Source organism: Triturus cristatus, chromosome 6, assembly GCF_964204655.1.
Source record: "Triturus cristatus chromosome 6, aTriCri1.1, whole genome shotgun sequence".
NCBI classification, from domain to species: domain Eukaryota; kingdom Metazoa; phylum Chordata; class Amphibia; order Caudata; family Salamandridae; genus Triturus; species Triturus cristatus.
In genome coordinates, this window is record NC_140589.1 from 30,326,657 (window position 1) to 30,341,353 (window position 14,697).

At 47.1% G+C, this 14,697-nt stretch overlaps 1 protein-coding gene across 1 annotated transcript in view; it reads left to right on the forward strand.

Moving 5' to 3' along the window:
* LOC146813685 (solute carrier family 22 member 7-like) overlaps positions 1-14,697 on the forward strand; it is a 172,534-nt gene that overhangs the window by 112,969 nt on the left and 44,868 nt on the right. The window contains exon 7 of the mRNA XM_085609487.1: positions 2,983-3,091. Within this exon, the coding sequence (XP_085465613.1) occupies positions 2,983-3,091 (109 nt within the window). The remainder of the gene's footprint in view (positions 1-2,982; positions 3,092-14,697) is intronic.

Sequence of the window (14,697 nt, forward strand, 5' to 3'; positions counted from 1 at the left end):
GGGTACGACACGTACTGGGGTGGGGGTACGACTGGAACGTACTGGGGTGTAGGTAGATGGGGCTATGACACGTACTGGGGTGGTGGTACGACTGGAACGTACTGGGGTGTACATGGACGGTGGTACGACACGTACAGGGGTGGGGGGGTGTACATTGACGGTGGTACGACACGTACTGGGGTGGGGGTACGACTGGAACGTACTGGGGTGTATGTAGACGGGGCTATGACACGTACTGGGGTGGTGGTACGACTGGAACGTACTGGGGTGTACATGGACGGTGGTACGACACGTACAGGGGTGGGGGGGTGTACATGGACGGTGGTACGACACGTACTGGGGTGGGGGTACGACTGGAACGTACTGGGGTGTAGGTAGACGGGGCTATGACACGTACTGGGGTGGGGGTACGACTGGAACGTACTGGGGTGTGGGTAGACGGGGCTATGACACGTACTGGGGTGGGGGTGTGGCTCGCACGTACTGGGGTGTAGGTACACGGGGGGTACGACACGTACTGGGGTGGGGGTACGACTGAACGTACTGGGGTGTACATGGACGGTGGTACGACACGTACAGGGGTGGGGGGGTGTACATGGACGGTGGTACGACACGTACTGGGGTGGGGGGGTGTACATTGACGGTGGTACGACATGTACTGGGGTGGGGGTACGACTGGAACGTACTGGGGTGTGGGTAGACGGGGCTATGACACGTACTGGGGTGGGGGTGTGGCTCGCACGTACTGGGGTGTAGGTACACGGGGGGTACGACACATACTGGGGTGGGGGTACGACTGGAACGTACTGGGGTGTAGGTAGACGGGGCTATGACACGTACTGGGGTGGTGGTACGACTGGAACGTACTGGGGTGTACATGGACGGTGGTACGACACGTACAGGGGTGGGGGGGTGTACATTGACGGTGGTACGACACGTACTGGGGTGGGGGTACAACTGGAACGTACTGGGGTGTAGGTAGACGGGGCTATGACACGTACTGGGGTGGTGGTACGACTGGAACGTACTGGGGTGTACATGGACGGTGGTACGACACGTACAGGGGTGGGGGGGTGTACATTGACGGTGGTACGACACGTACTGGGGTGGGGGTATGACTGTAATGTACTGGGGTGTAGGTAGACGGGGCTATGACACGTACTGGGGTGGGGGTACGACTGGAACGTACTGGGGTGTGGGTAGACGGGGCTATGACACGTACTGGGGTGGGGGTGTGGCTCGCACGTACTGGGGTGTAGGTACACGAGGGGTACGACACATACTGGGGTGGGGGTACGACTGGAACGTACTGGGTGTAGGTAGACGGGGCTATGACACGTACTGGGGTGGGGGTTCGACTGGAACGTACTGGGGTGTACCTAGACGGGTGGGGGTATACATATACGGGGGGTACGTGTCGGACGTACGGGGGCTGGGGGGAGTGTTGGGCGCGTATGCGGGCACATGTCTCCATGGTTGCTGTAGGAGTTCGGTGCGGACGGTGTTTTTTCCATACGGTTGTAACCTCGGACGCACGGGATGGATCGTGATTCCTCGGTCGGACTTGGTTTTTCACGTTTGTAAGGTAAATCGTCCGAGGACGTGTCGGACACATTTTCCGACCCGAGGACGTGTGGGGAATGATTCCCAGTGCGGTTCGTATGGACTTTTTACCATGTGAATCGTGATTGCCAGTTCGTACGGCACTTGGACGATTCGTACGGTAAAAAGACCCGATACGAGTCGCACGGGGGAATTTTTTACCGGATCGTGATCGGCACCTTTGTCTTTCAAAGAGGACTTCTTCTCAATCTCCAAATTCCTACAGCATCCCAAAGCAGCATGAAGGTTTGCAATAGGAATATCGTATGTGAATAGATGTAATTCACAGGACCATAGGAGGTCTTTCCCAACACAAATTGGTTTAATATCAAAACTCTTAATGAGAAAAATAGGAAAAAAACAAGAAGAGTGAGAAAGAGGAATGTTAACAAAGTCAGATGCGCTTCCGTCAAAAAAAGATATTTTGAACAGCTCTGACAAAGTCCTCTTTGAAGGATGAAGAAAGGTTACAGGGAACACACGTTTTTGAGTAAAAACTGAAAAAAGAAAATACATTATTTTTCTATCTAAGCAAATTATTTCACACCTATAACATTTTGTTTAGTAAATCGAAGATCCAAGGTTATTTTTTATTGGTTGGCCTTCTAGCCAATTTTGTTTCACTAGTTGTCTATTAACCTAATGGATATTATGGGGTCTATTAGGATGGCGGACGGATGGCCGACGCCAGGCCGGTGGTGGAAACCGCCGGACTGGCGGCGGACATCCGCCCGCAATCGCTGCCCTGAAAACCGCCGGTCCCATTAGCATGGCAGTGACAACTGTGGCGTTGAGAATCTCTGCCCGCCACTTTTCCGCCAGTACCAGTCCGCCGCACGCATGCCTAGCGGGCAGAACTGGACCGCTTCAATGATGCTGGTGCAGGACCAGGCTCCGCCGGCATGATTATGATGCAGGCGGTAGCCAGCCTTTCTGTGGCGGTGAAACCGCCATGGAAAGGCATGCGGAGAATGTCTCCGGGAGCCCATTGTTGGCCCCCAATGTGTTGGGGGTGCACTGGGGAGTACCCATGGTACCCCCCACATGTCCCTGTACCAGGTGGCAGGCACTGTGCAGTGCCTGCCACGCAATGCAGTGACATGCATGAAATGCTCCTTTTCACACCACGGCGGTGCTGCTGGCAGTAATGTTAGTCGCCAGAATCCGACCGCCGCGGTCGGATTTTGACTGCGAAGCATCCTAATTGGACCGGCGGTTATGCCGTGGTCCTTGCGTGCGGTCTTTTCCCGCTACCATGGCGGTCTGGGAGAATTTCCGACCGCCATCCTAATAGGCCCCTTAGTATCCTTTTTACCTCTGTCTGTTAGTATGATAAAGTCTTTATACTTTTTCCTCTATACATTTTTTTCCTGATTCCAGCTCTAGGGGCTCTGCGAACAACAATCACCGTTTTAGCAAAAGGAATGTGTGAAGCTGCATTCACGGCTGCCGATTTGCACACAACCGAGCTCTACCCCACTGTGCTCAGGTACGCAGAGTCAATTCATTCTGGTATTGGCATACATGACTTGAAACCATGGTGGGCACCCAGAACCCGCCATTAATTCCATACAACATGAGGTAACAAAGAGAAGTTAGATCAGAGCTTGAGAACCAACAGTATCAAACTTTTGGTTGGTGGGCTTTCACATTGTTCAGAATATGCCCCGGGAACTTTAAAATTAATCATTTGTATCTTACACCCGGCTTTGATTTGTTCACCTCAAAAGGACTACTTTTTGAATTATTATTTTTTTTTAAACTATTTCCCTCACTCCTCTCAGAACAAATGAGATTATCTGGTTATTATGAGCTGTTGTTATTATTCCACTTTTTGAGTAATGTGGTTGCAGCCTGGGTGTAATATCATCACGTGTTTGCTGCTGAAAAGGTTAGCAGGTGGTTAGGTTGGGTTGTTGAAGACTTTTTTTTTAGTTGAGCATAGATGTAATGTTTTTAGACTATGATTGTTGGGCAAGAAATCTAACCCAAATTGTCAATCAAGGGCACAGTATTGATCAAAGGGTTGGAGTAATCCTGCACTGTTGACACAAAAACAGTGTCTGCATTGTCAAATCCAGTGCTTACTTTGTAAAATAATAAGTACAGTGTCCCAAAGTTTGCTCAGAAGCTCACAGCTGGTGCTATCGAAGATTGAGGTGCTGAATATCAAGACTGCATATAATTGACTCTACCTCATTCCTCCTTAATGTGTCATCAGTCACTCCGTGCCTCTTTATTCCACTGTTGAGAGTTCTTTTCCAATGCTGCTCTCTCTCTTTGTCATTGCTTTTCTATTTTCTCTTCCTCCAGCTTACTCCCTTTTGTTTTTTGTGTATCTAGCTCTAGATCACTCTCTGTTAAGGAAAAGTAAGTGTCAGTGGGTGCCACCTGCAGCCCTTGCCTTAAATTAAGCAGTTCTTGTCAATTCCTGTTGTAGTTGAATAATCAGATAGGTGACAGTTTCTTGCTGTTGTTCAATGGGTCGGCCTTCTAAGGATACTTGATTTTTTGGAATTGCTGCAGTTCCTATGTTCATAAAGATTGTGCCACCTCTCAAGTAACTGAGTGGTTGCATCTGCCGGAGGTATCGTTTTGTTTTCATGCAGTTGCATCTTGTCCTCATTTGGCATTGCTTAATGTTGCAGGAGTAGCATATGGTCCTGATGAAAGCCTTGATCACAATTTTGTGATTTATAATGGCTGAAATATGTTGACCACCTTTGTTTTAATTTTTGACATCCAACGATGCCTAATAAACAGATTTTTCGTTAGATAGTCAATTTTAACTGTTTTTGCACTCACTCTGCACTCACTCTGCACGTTTCACGTTAGTTCACCACACCTAGGGCAGCTTTAGTCTCTGTTATATTTAGCCTCATTAGGTTATTAAGATCCTTAAAACATCCGTGACCTCCTCCTTCCTTAGTTCTCTTGGAGTTGTAGCTCGTTAACCACACCAGGTTGTGGTTAACAGGAGGCCCCAGATGATGAAGCATGCCACCACGGTGGGTAATGGGACTCCGTCCTCTTTATGAGGACTTTTCTGTTTGCTATTAGCATCTGATTTTGTTGCTTTGGAAAATTAGCTTGACGCTTGTAGACCCACGGATTTTTTGTTGTTTTCAGATTTAGATATTGTTGGGGATTTTTTCCGTGCTGGTCTTTAAACTATCCCTTTGACCCCCGTTCTTTACCGGTATTGTTGTGACCTCTTAAAGATGTCATAGTATGTGACATGAATGCAGGGAACTTGCCATGTAGAGCCTGAAGTTAAACTATGCCTGTTCACAAGAGCAACAGAAAGCAAGAAATGAACCCAAAGAATAAATCTTCCATCAAATAAACTCTCAAACATATGTATTCCACATGTAGAACACATTTACAGAGGTACTGCTGGGTACACCCCAATGCACACAATATTCTACATTCTGACAATAGACCTGCAACTTTAAAAAAGTCACTTAATGAAGAGGTACAAGAGCCTTGGAGGGGTAGTGGTTCATGCTTGCAAATGCCTCATATCCCCACCAACCATGCACCCGCTCAAAAGAACAAAAAGCTTTCTGCGGCTAACAACAGTGTCCTTGGGGTGTTTCAGACTCCTTAATGGGTACTGGCAGTTTAGAGCCTCCAGTCCAAAGACGAGCGTGAAACCTACTAATTTCAGGGATTTCTAGTTCATGCAGCCTTTGTGTGAAAGAACAACATATTGTGTGGCATACAGTGGCATCATGTGACTTAGAATGTCTGGGGCAACCACAGTATGCCATCACCTACACATTGAAGTTGCACAGTTCCACACAGGCTAGTATACAGCCCCCTCAACCATCATAAACCCACACACACAACGCTACTGTAGTACAAATACCCTACTGACGGTGAGCAGTCTATATATCGAATTTTTAATATCGAGGGACATAAATATCGAGTCAAAAATATCGAATGTCCAAAATATCGAAATAGCTAATATCGATGTGAAAAATATCCTTTTTTTTTTTTTACTTATATGTCGATGTAAGTAATATCGTTAGTAATAATATCGACATGTGAAAATATCGTCATTGTGTGTTTAGTAAATATTTTGAAGTTGTTTGTATAAATAGTTAAAATGTATATAATATGAGAAATATTTATATTGTTTTAGGGGCGGGATGTTGGGTTATAGGGGATAAGGGTGGGGAGTGTTTTAAAAAAGTTAATTTATTTTTTTAATATATTGTAAAATTTAATTAGTAAATTTTATTTAAAATGTGAAATGTATATTTAATTTTAGGAGCGGGATGTTGGTTTATAGGGGATAAGGGTGGGAAGTGTATTAAAAATGTTTATATATTGTTTAATTTAAAAAAAATAATAATTTAGAAATTGAAAGTTAAATGTAGAATTTTAAAAATTATTTTAGGAGCGGGATGTTGGTTTATAGGGGATAAGGGTGGGAAGTGTTTTAAAAATGTTTATATATTTGTACATTTTTAAAAATAAATATTTAGAAATTGTAAATTAAATTTAGAATTTTAAAAAAAAAATTAGGAGCGGGATGTTGGTTTATAGGGGATAAGGGTGGGAAGTGTATTAAAAATGTTTATATATTGTTTGAATTTTTTTAAAAATTATTTAGAAATTGTAAATTAAAATTAGAATTTTAAAAATAATTTTAGGAGCGGGATGTTGGTTTATAGGGGATAAGGGTGGGAAGTGTTTTAAAAATGTTTATATATTTGTAAATTTTTAAAACTAAATTTTTAGAAATTGTAAATTAAATTTAGAATTATAAAAAAAAATTTAGGAGCGGGATGTTGGTTTATAGGGGATAAGGGTGGGAAGTGTATTAAAAATGTTTATATAATATTAATTCTGTTCAGTGTCCAGCACATACTCTAATTAAATATAGGTTGGAGTGAGAATAGTAAATTAATTAAGTTCAGTGTCCAGCACATACTCTAATTAAATATAGGTTGGAGTGAGAATAGTAAATTAATTATGTTTAGTGTCCAGCACTTATCTTAATTAAATATAGACTAGAGTGGGAATAGTAAATTATTTAAGTTCAGTGTCCAGCATCTACCCTAATTAAATATAGATTGGACTGAGAATAGTAAATTAATTAAGTTCAGTATGTAGTGGGAGTAGTATGTTAATTAAGTTTGGTAAATAGCAAATATTAGAAATAATTATAGAGTTGAATAGGAATAGTTAAATTAATTGGATATAATTTACAAAAAAACTGTAGATTTTTGTTTTGGTTGGATACAAGATAGAAGTTATATCAGAATGCAAATTCCAAATTTTTATTATTAAATAGTAGAAAGGAAAATAATATTTATTTTATAGTTGTTGGAATGTATATTCATTAGAGAGAAAATTTTGTTTATTATTACGCATATTCTAATAATTCAATCATTGAAATAAACATGTAATAAAATAATTAATATTTAACATTTGTATTATAGTTATAATTTTTTTATAATGGATATATATTTGTTTAATGTATATTTTGGACATGAATATATGAACACACAAAATAAATAAAAAATAAAAAATCAGATTTTTATAGCTGTATAATATTTATAAATTTATATTGTGTACTCTGAAATTTTTTAGATTTTATTTGGATTTATAAGAAATTGTATGTTTTGAAATATATGACTAATATATTTTAATTATTAATATTTATATTATATATTTAATATTGAAATTGTTAACATTTTAGAATATGAATTTTTTTAATTATTTTTTTGGTATGTTGTAGATACAATATATTAATTATATCATGTTCATTTATTTATTTTGTTAATATATACTGTTTTATTGATATATTAATAAAATTATTTTATTTATTATATTTATTTTTATACGTTAAAGAATTTTCACGTAGAGACAAAAATTAGGTATTCTTTTTGAGTATTGTATTCTAATGTTTTACTAATTTTTAAAGTAATGTGTAATGTTAAATAAATAGTTAGGCCATTTATTGGTATTTTTTAGTTGTTATGTTTGTTTGGGTCTTTTATTTTGTAACCGCTCGCTGTTGTTTTGGGTTATTTTGGTCGAATCCAGGTCGCGGTCCGGAGCTGTTTCGCGTTTGAGAAGGTAAGAGTTATTTTCTTTATTATTAAATAGTTTTAAGTGTTTTGTGGAAGTAGTAATGTTGTAATAAGTGTGTATTGATTGATGTTTTAGAAGTTAGGGTGTTAGTAATAGTTTGTATACGGTTTTAAGTCCTAAAAAAGAAGTGGGGGGATGCTCGAGTTAGGTTGTGTCAACGGAAGTGACGTCACAACAGGAATTGTCACGAAATTTGCTGGTCTCCGTCTGAAATGCGTGAATACATACAAGATACAAGTAGAAGTATAATACTTTAATAAGTGGCAGTCACTCAAAACACAAGAACACACTATACACAGGACCCATTCCTCGGATTACATGGTTATTACAGACTCGGGCCGTAGGCAGTACGGGCATCTGTCGGGGTCCCTAGAAGTGACATGCTCGGCGTGTTGATAGCGCAGCTCCTTGAAGGCTTGGCGCCTCGGCTTGGCTCTGAGAAAGGCTGGCAAGGGGAGGGCGCGAGGTGGAAGGGGATATTATTCTGAGCCTCCGGTGCATTTGAAAGGCATTCATTCGCACGTAGGTGCAGACTCGGATACCGGCTACATCTTTTGGGCAGGGGGGACGGCGTCCACCCGGTAACAACCCAGTAAAATAAGTGGGGGGACGCCGTCCACCCGCGTGGTACCCCGACTCGAGCCGTAAAACCTACAAAAGAGAAACAAACATTCCCACCCACCCACAAACACACAAAACGCACCTAAAAACATCACTACAAACGTTATTCAAACAGTATAAAACTTTAACTCACCGAAATAACAAAACACTAACAAAGCCACAAACACGGAACCCAACGTAAATTATAAAACTTTTATTGTTCGGGTTTCCAGGAGCGGTTATTTACCTTTTTAATATTTTTCGGAATTTTTATGGTTAATGGATAGTCGTTTTTTTCCGTAGACGTTGTTTTCGATAAACAGTTGTATTTTTACATTTTATTGGGATTTTTTTTTTGGATACCTATGGATTTTGAACTCCCTGGATTTATTTGGAAGGAATGTTATTATCCCATTGGAGCAACTACACAGGTAAGTTCATTTAAATATGTTTATTGTTGGTGGCCAAACCTTATATATTTAATATTGTTGTTGTGTACTTGGTTTGTTTAATTATGTTGTCTAAATATATGTCCATATAATTGATGTATATATTTTAGACCACATAATTAAATATGTGATATAATAAAGTGGTTTATTTATGTTGTGATAGTTGTTTTAGTAGAATTGTGGGTTAATATTTAGGAAAGGGTTTAGAAGAGAGTTTGAGCTATTATATTTAAGTACTCAAGTCCTCTTGTGGATGGGTATAGCTGTACCTGTTGTTGTAGGTAATTATACATTTGAGTAGTTTGTCTTGACTGTTTTGGTTTTAATTGTAGGACAGATTGTTGCATTCTTAATTCTTGGAAACTTTGTTCCTTTTGTATGGCAATTAGTAGTTTTTGTAGTGTTGGAGTTGTTCTCCCAGTAGAAGTTAGGAATGCATTATGCCAGCCCTCGACGGCGTTGTTAGTTTTGGCTTGTTGGTTGAGTGTACTTACATATACATTCCACCAAGGTATTTGGAACTTGGGCTGACGTCTATGGCCTGATCTGTGTAGTCTCCCCACCCAGGTATCCTCAAAATAATCTAAGAGGGGAGATAACTTTACTTCATTTTGTTTGTAGAATGGACTTTCTAATAAAAGATTGTAATGTTCTGCAACATCTATGGTTGGTACATAAGCTAGGGCTGTTAGAAGTTTTATTTGATGTGCAAAACTTATGTTAGTGGCATATTCTACACTTAGGTGCCGATCACGATCCGGTAAAAAATTCCCCCGTGCGACTCGTATCGGGTCTTTTTACCGTACGAATCGTACAAGTGCCGTACGAACTGGCAATCACGATTCGCATGGTAAAAAGTCCATACGAACCGCACTGGGAATCATTCCCCACACGTCCCCGGGTCGGAAAATGTGTCCGACACGTCCTCGGACGATTTACCTTACAAACGTGAAAAACCAAGTCCGACCTAGGAATCACGATCCATCCCGTGCGTCCGAGGTTACAACCGTATGGAAAAAACACCGTCCGCACCGAACTCCTACAGCAACCATGGAGACATGTGCCCGCATACGCGCCCAACACTCCCCCCAGCCCCCGTACGTCCGACACGTACCCCCCGTATATGTATACCCCCACCCGTCTAGGTACACCCCAGTACGTTCCAGTCGAACCCCCACCCCAGGACGTGTCATAGCCCCGTCTACCCACACCCCAGTACGTACCAGTCGTACCCCCACCCCAGTACGTGTCGTACCACCGTCAATGTACACCCCCCACCCCAGTACGTGTCGTACCACCGTCCATGTACACCCCCCCACCCCTGTACGTGTCGTACCCCCCGTGTACCTACACCCCAGTACGTGCGAGCCACACCCCCACCCCAGGACGTGTCATAGCCCCGTCTACCCACACCCCAGTACGTTCCAGTCGTACCCCCACCCCAGTACGTGTCGTACCCCCCGTGTACCTACACCCCAGTACGTGCGAGCCACACCCCCACCCCAGGACGTGTCATAGCCCCGTCTACCCACACCCCAGTACGTTCCAGTCGTACCCCCACCCCAGTACGTGTCGTACCACCGTCAATGTACACCCCCCCACCCCAGTACGTGTCGTACCACCGTCCATGTACACCCCCCCACCCCTGTACGTGTCGTACCCCCCGTGTACCTACACCCCAGTACGTGCGAGCCACACCCCCACCCCAGGACGTGTCATAGCCCCGTCTACCCACACCCCAGTACGTTCCAGTCGTACCCCCACCCCAGTACGTGTCGTACCACCGTCAATGTACACCCCCCCACCCCAGTACGTGTTGTACCACCGTCCATGTACACCCCCCCACCCCTGTACGTGTCGTACCCCCGGTGTACCTACACCCCAGTACGTGCGAGCCACACCCCCACCCCAGGACGTGTCATAGCCCCGTCTACCCACACCCCAGTACGTTCCAGTCGTACCCCCACCCCAGTACGTGTCGTACCACCGTCAATGTACACCCCCCACCCCAGTACGTGTCGTACCACCGTCCATGTACACCCCCCCACCCCTGTACGTGTCGTACCCCCCGTGTACCTACACCCCAGTACGTGCGAGCCACACCCCCACCCCAGGACGTGTCATAGCCCCGTCTACCCACACCCCAGTACGTTCCAGTCGTACCCCCACCCAGTACGTGTCGTACCCCCCGTGTACCTACACCCCAGTACGTGCGAGCCACACCCCCACCCCAGGACGTGTCATAGCCCCGTCTACCCACACCCCAGTACGTTCCAGTCGTACCCCCACCCCAGTACGTGTCGTACCCCCCGTGTACCTACACCCCAGTACGTGCGAGCCACACCCCCACCCCAGGACGTGTCATAGCCCCGTCTACCCACACCCCAGTATGTTCCAGTCGTACCCCCACCCCAGTACGTGTCGTACCCCCCGTGTACCTACACCCCAGTACGTGCGAGCCACACCCCCACCCCAGGACGTGTCATAGCCCCGTCTACCCACACCCCAGTACGTTCCAGTCGTACCCCCACCCCAGTACGTGTCGTACCACCGTCAATGTACACCCCCCCACCCCAGTACGTGTCGTACCACCGTCCATGTACACCCCCCCACCCCTGTACGTGTCGTACCCCCGGTGTACCTACACCCCAGTACGTGCGAGCCACACCCCCACCCCAGGACGTGTCATAGCCCGTCTACCCACACCCCAGTACGTTCCAGTCGTACCCACACCCCAGTACGTTCCAGTCGTACCCCCACCCCAGTACGTTCCTGGCGCACCCCCAACACAACCTCCTAAGTACGGAGCGCACCCCATGCCCCAACATCACAACCGCATGTACGAGTCTTACAAAGCCACACACAAGGACAAAATCGTACAACCAAATGGCCCATGTACACACCGTACACACGCTCAAAACGCACGTACACAACAAGGACAAAACAAAACAACTCAACAATACACCATTCGAAAGGCACACAGCCACTAAACATGGCCAACAACCACTAAAATAACACAATCACTGACCTGCAACTGTCAAAAACAAACAGAGGCCCAATACACCACCACTCCTTATAACACACCCACCCAAAATTCAAACACTGCCACACCCACCCATGGACCAATGAAAAGGGCCCACACACACAAACCATGAGCCTTTGCAACAGACCCACTGCTGCCAGACACCACAGAACCAGACTACAAGCGACACCACATCTTACACTTGCACACCTTCACACGACCACCCTCACAAACACCCTCTCATCACATTCACACACACACACAACCATCCACACCCCCCCCCAACATCCACACCCCCCCCACACCCACACCATCCCCACCCACACCCCTCACCATGCCCACTACCAAGAATCCAAAGTTCAGTCACCGAGAGTTGGAGGTCCTTGTTGATCAAATCCTCAGAGTCGAGCCACAGATCTTTGGAACATTGGTCAGAAGCACCAGCCAGGCAGCCAAAACAGCCATGTGGCAGACCATCGTCGATGCTGTGAATGCTGTTGCGGACACCAGGAGGACCAAGCAGGATTGCCAGAACAGGTGGTACGATCTGCGGAGGAGGGTCAGAGCCAAGAGACAGGAGGAACACGACCAGGCCAACGCCACCGGAGGTGGGCCCTCCCGCAGAGCCGTACAGTACCATCCCTGGGAGGAGAGGGTGATGGCCATACTGCCGGTGGAGGCAGTTGAAGGAGTAGAAGGACTCCGAGACCCGGGTGAGTACACAAACAACGCACCTCACATGGGGGGAACTGCAACCACAACCAAAATTAATAACAGGCACGCAACCACCACAAGCCATCGCATTACTCAACCACACTCCATGAGCAGGCACATGCCACTGCTGCCACCATGCCCCATGCACCCAGCTGGACAATGTCAAGTCACAGGCCACAGAAGACAACAACACATGACACGGTAACCCGGATGGCGGGAGGCTGGGCACCAAGAATCACATAGTGCGACTCCAAAGCAGACAACAATGCCCTCTGCCCATATGGCCTAGGTCACAGCCAGACAAACACTGTGTCCCAACACAGGAATGACTTGCCAGCAAATGGCGGACGCCTTGCATCAACACATGGGGGTGAAGGCACTGTTTTGCACATGCCAGCAGCTAATGAACAGCCAACAGTGTGAAAGAGTGGCAGCACACACCACCACAGCAGCAGCGCACAGACACACAGCAGACAAAATGGGTGCCTGGAGATCAGAAACAAACTCACATCAACAGGCCAAGGGCCACTCAAAGATCTGCTAACAGTGTGTGCCCAGGAAGCTGGGCCAAGGTGACAGAGGGTGACACACGGAGGGAGGGAGAGGGGGACACAGAGGGAGGGAGAGGGGGACTGAGAGGGAGGGAGACGGACAGAGGGAGGAGGCTGACACACAGAGGGAGGGAGAGGGGGACAGAGAGGGAGGGAGAGGGGGACAGAGAGGGAGGGAGACACAGGAAGATGGACAGAGGGAGGAGGCTGACACACAGAGGGAGGGAGAGGGGGACAGAGAGGGAGGGAGAGGGGGACAGAGAGGGAGGGAGACACAGGAAGATGGACACAGGGAGGAGGCTGACACACAGAGGGAGGGAGAGGGGGACAGAGAGGGAGGGAGAGGGGGACAGAGAGGGAGGGAGACACAGGAAGATGGACACAGGGAGGAGGCTGACACACAGAGGGAGGGAGAGGGGGACAGAGAGGGAGGGAGAGGGGGACAGAGAAGGAGGGAGACACAGGGAGAGCAAATCAGTCCTTTGGTGTGTGGGAATGTCTGCTCGTCAGCAGGTGGACTGCGTGCATGTAGACAAGGGTGGCCAGTGCCAGAACCCCCCCTCTTCATCATGGCAAAACGCAGGGCCATGTCACAACCTGTACACGAGCACAAGGACAGCCACCTGCATCATATAAGTGTGTGGATCCACTCCATGTGCACATGTACAGTGCTACAAGAAAGGCGCAAATGCATAGCTCGGCACACATGCACACTCCACTGCTGACTGCAGTCACACTTGACGCAGCAAGTAAGACTGTGCCACACATAGTTAAAGGGGCCAAATTGGTGCCCAAGGGACACACACATGCACAAGTGCACTGTGAGTGGAATGCAAGACAGATCCTAATTCCAAGAGGAAATGTGCCAACTTTGTAACGGATGAAACATGGATGTTGCATGGATCCAAATTAACATTGTCTCTCTCACACACAGGTCAACGTCGTGCTGCACCCCCCAACACTGGGGGGGAACACTCACAGGACCCGGATCTGCAGGAGACCGATCCCACCGGCAGCGACCACTCTCACCACTCTGCGGACGACCCCGACCGACCTGGCCCCTCTGGTGTCCAACCACCTGCAGCACCTGCGTCAGGTACAACCGTGCCAACCACCACCCCCACTCCTGCCACATCCCAGGAGACACCCAGGATCCCTTCCCCAACACCACAATGCAGCCAGGCTCGCCAGGAGGGACACGGTGTCCCGGGCACCCAGGAGGAGGCAGGCGACAACGCCAATGCCACCCCTCAGGGGTCCCGGAGACCCGATGTGCCCACAAGTGCAGGCCAGACGCAAGTGGGCAGGGGTGGTGGGAGTGGAGGACGGCGGAGGCGCGAGCCTGACCAGTTGGCTGGGGATCCGGTATTTTCCCATGTCCGTAACATCCTGGACTCATACCGGCAGGACACCACGGGCATGGCCCAGGTTGTGTCCGTCCTCGAGGGGATCAAGGTCCAGCAGGCCCAGCAACATGCGGAGCTAATAGCCTGTCTACAGCTACACCAACGGAGGATGGAGGACAGACAGGCTGAGCAAGTGACGGCGTCCCAGGGGATTCACGCTGAACTCCGTCGGATGGCCGACACCATGGCCGACCCTCCCTGTGCCAGAAGGCGGAGAACATCACCACCCACAGGGAGGGATCATG